At 52.7% G+C, this 1,801-nt stretch overlaps 1 protein-coding gene across 1 annotated transcript; it reads right to left on the bottom strand.

Annotated features, from left to right (window-relative positions):
• Positions 1-321: 321 nt before the first annotated feature.
• LOC138355624 (spidroin-2-like) lies at positions 322-1,053 on the bottom strand. The gene has a single exon (XM_069310942.1). It carries the CDS (start codon positions 1,051-1,053, stop codon positions 322-324), a length of 732 nt encoding a protein of 243 aa, XP_069167043.1.
• Positions 1,054-1,801: the final 748 nt, after the last annotated feature.

The following is a 1,801-nucleotide window of genomic DNA, read 5'->3' as shown; positions in this document are numbered from 1 at the left end:
AGGGGGTCCAGGACGTGAGAGACGTGATCCAGGACGTAATAAGGGGGTCCAGGACGAGAGAGACGTGATCCAGGACGTAATAAGGGGGTCCAGGACGAGAGAGACGTGATCCAGGACGTAATAAGGGGGTCCAGGACGTGAGAGACGTGATCCAGGACGTAATAAGGGGGTCCAGGACGAGAGAGACGTGATCCAGGACGTAATAAGGGGGTCCAGGACGTGATAGACGGGGTCCAGAACGGGCCGAAACTTCCTCTTATACGTGTTGGTTGGTTTCAGCTTCGTTATTGTGGCTTAGTCTCTGTAAACATATCTCATCTATCATCCAGTGAGCCAGGGAGATGGAGGTGGCGTGGGCCCCCTGCCCTCGTCTCCAGGGGCTCCCTGCCATCGTCTCCAGGGCCCTCTGCCCCCGTCTCCAGGGGGCCCCCTGCCCTCGTCTCCAGGGGCTCCCTGCCATCGTCTCCAGGGGCTCCCCTGCCCTCGTCTCCAGGGGCCCCCTGCCCTCGTCTCCAGGGGCTCCCTGCCATCGTCTCCAGGGGCCTCCTGCCCTCGTCTCCAGGGGCCCCCTGCCCCCGTCTCCAGGGGGCCCCCTGCCCTCGTCTCCAGGGCCCCCCTGCCCTCGTCTCCAGGGGCTCCCTGCCCTCGTCTCCAGGGCCCCCCTGCCCTCGTCTCCAGGGGCTCCCTGCCCTCGTCTCCAGGAGCCCCCTGCCCTCGTCTCCAGGGGCCCCCTGCCCTCGTCTCCAGGGGGCCCCCTGCCCTCGTCTCCAGGGCCCCCCTGCCCTCGTCTCCAGGGGCTCCCTGCCCTCGTCTCCAGGAGCCCCCTGCCCTCGTCTCCAGGGGCCCCCTGCCCTCGTCTCCAGGGGCTCCCTGCCCTCGTCTCCAGGGGCTCCCTGCCCTCGTCTCCAGGGGCCCCCTGCCCTCGTCTCCAGGGGCCCCCTGCCCTCGTCTCCAGGGGCCCCCTGCCCTCGTCTCCAGGGGCCCCCTGCCCTCGTCTCCAGGGGCCCCCTGCCCTCGTCTCCAGGGGGGACTCCAGGGGGCCCCCCCGCTCATCCCGCTCTTGTTTGTCTTACATTTTCAGGCGCGGGAAATATCATGCATGATAACTAGGTGTTGGTTGGTTTAGGGTATTTTGGATTAACATTTCTATAATGATAAATATGCAAGACAATAGGGAAAAGTGTATTTTCAAGAAAATTATGAAAGCGCCAAAAATATGAGGCACGATATTAATTTTATGGTATATAATATATATATATATATATATATATATATATATATATATATATATATATATATATATATATATATATATATATATATATATGTCGTACCTAATAGCCAGAACGCACTTCTCAGCCTACTATTCAAGGCCCGATTTGCCTAATAAGCCAAGTTTTCATGAATTAATGTTTTTTCGTCTACCTAACCTACCTAACCTAACCTAACCTAGCTTTTTTTGGCTACCTAACCTAACCTTACCTATAAATATAGGTTAGGTTAGGTTAGGTAGGGTTGGTTAGGTTCGGTCATATATCTACGTTAATTTTAACTCCAATAAAAAAAAATTGACCTCATACATAGAGAAAAGGGTTGCTTTATCATTTCATAAGAAAAAAATTATAGTAAATATATTAATTCAGGAAAACTTTGCTTATTAGGCAAATCGGGCCTTGAATAGTAGGCTGAGAAGTGAGTTCTGGCTACTAGGTACGACATATATATATACAGTAGGAATTGGTATAGTTTTGACAAATATATTAATTGAGGATGGAGGAAAGTATATATTAGGATACATATA

The sequence above is a fragment of the Procambarus clarkii genome, chromosome 68 (genome assembly GCF_040958095.1).
Source record: "Procambarus clarkii isolate CNS0578487 chromosome 68, FALCON_Pclarkii_2.0, whole genome shotgun sequence".
NCBI classification, from domain to species: domain Eukaryota; kingdom Metazoa; phylum Arthropoda; class Malacostraca; order Decapoda; family Cambaridae; genus Procambarus; species Procambarus clarkii.
This window is presented reverse-complemented; position numbering and strand designations above follow the sequence as displayed.

Bases quoted from the DNA above. Each gene is read 5' to 3' on its own strand.
- LOC138355624 (XM_069310942.1), bottom strand. From the start codon at position 1,053: ATGAGCGGGGGGGCCCCCTGGAGTCCCCCCTGGAGACGAGGGCAGGGG.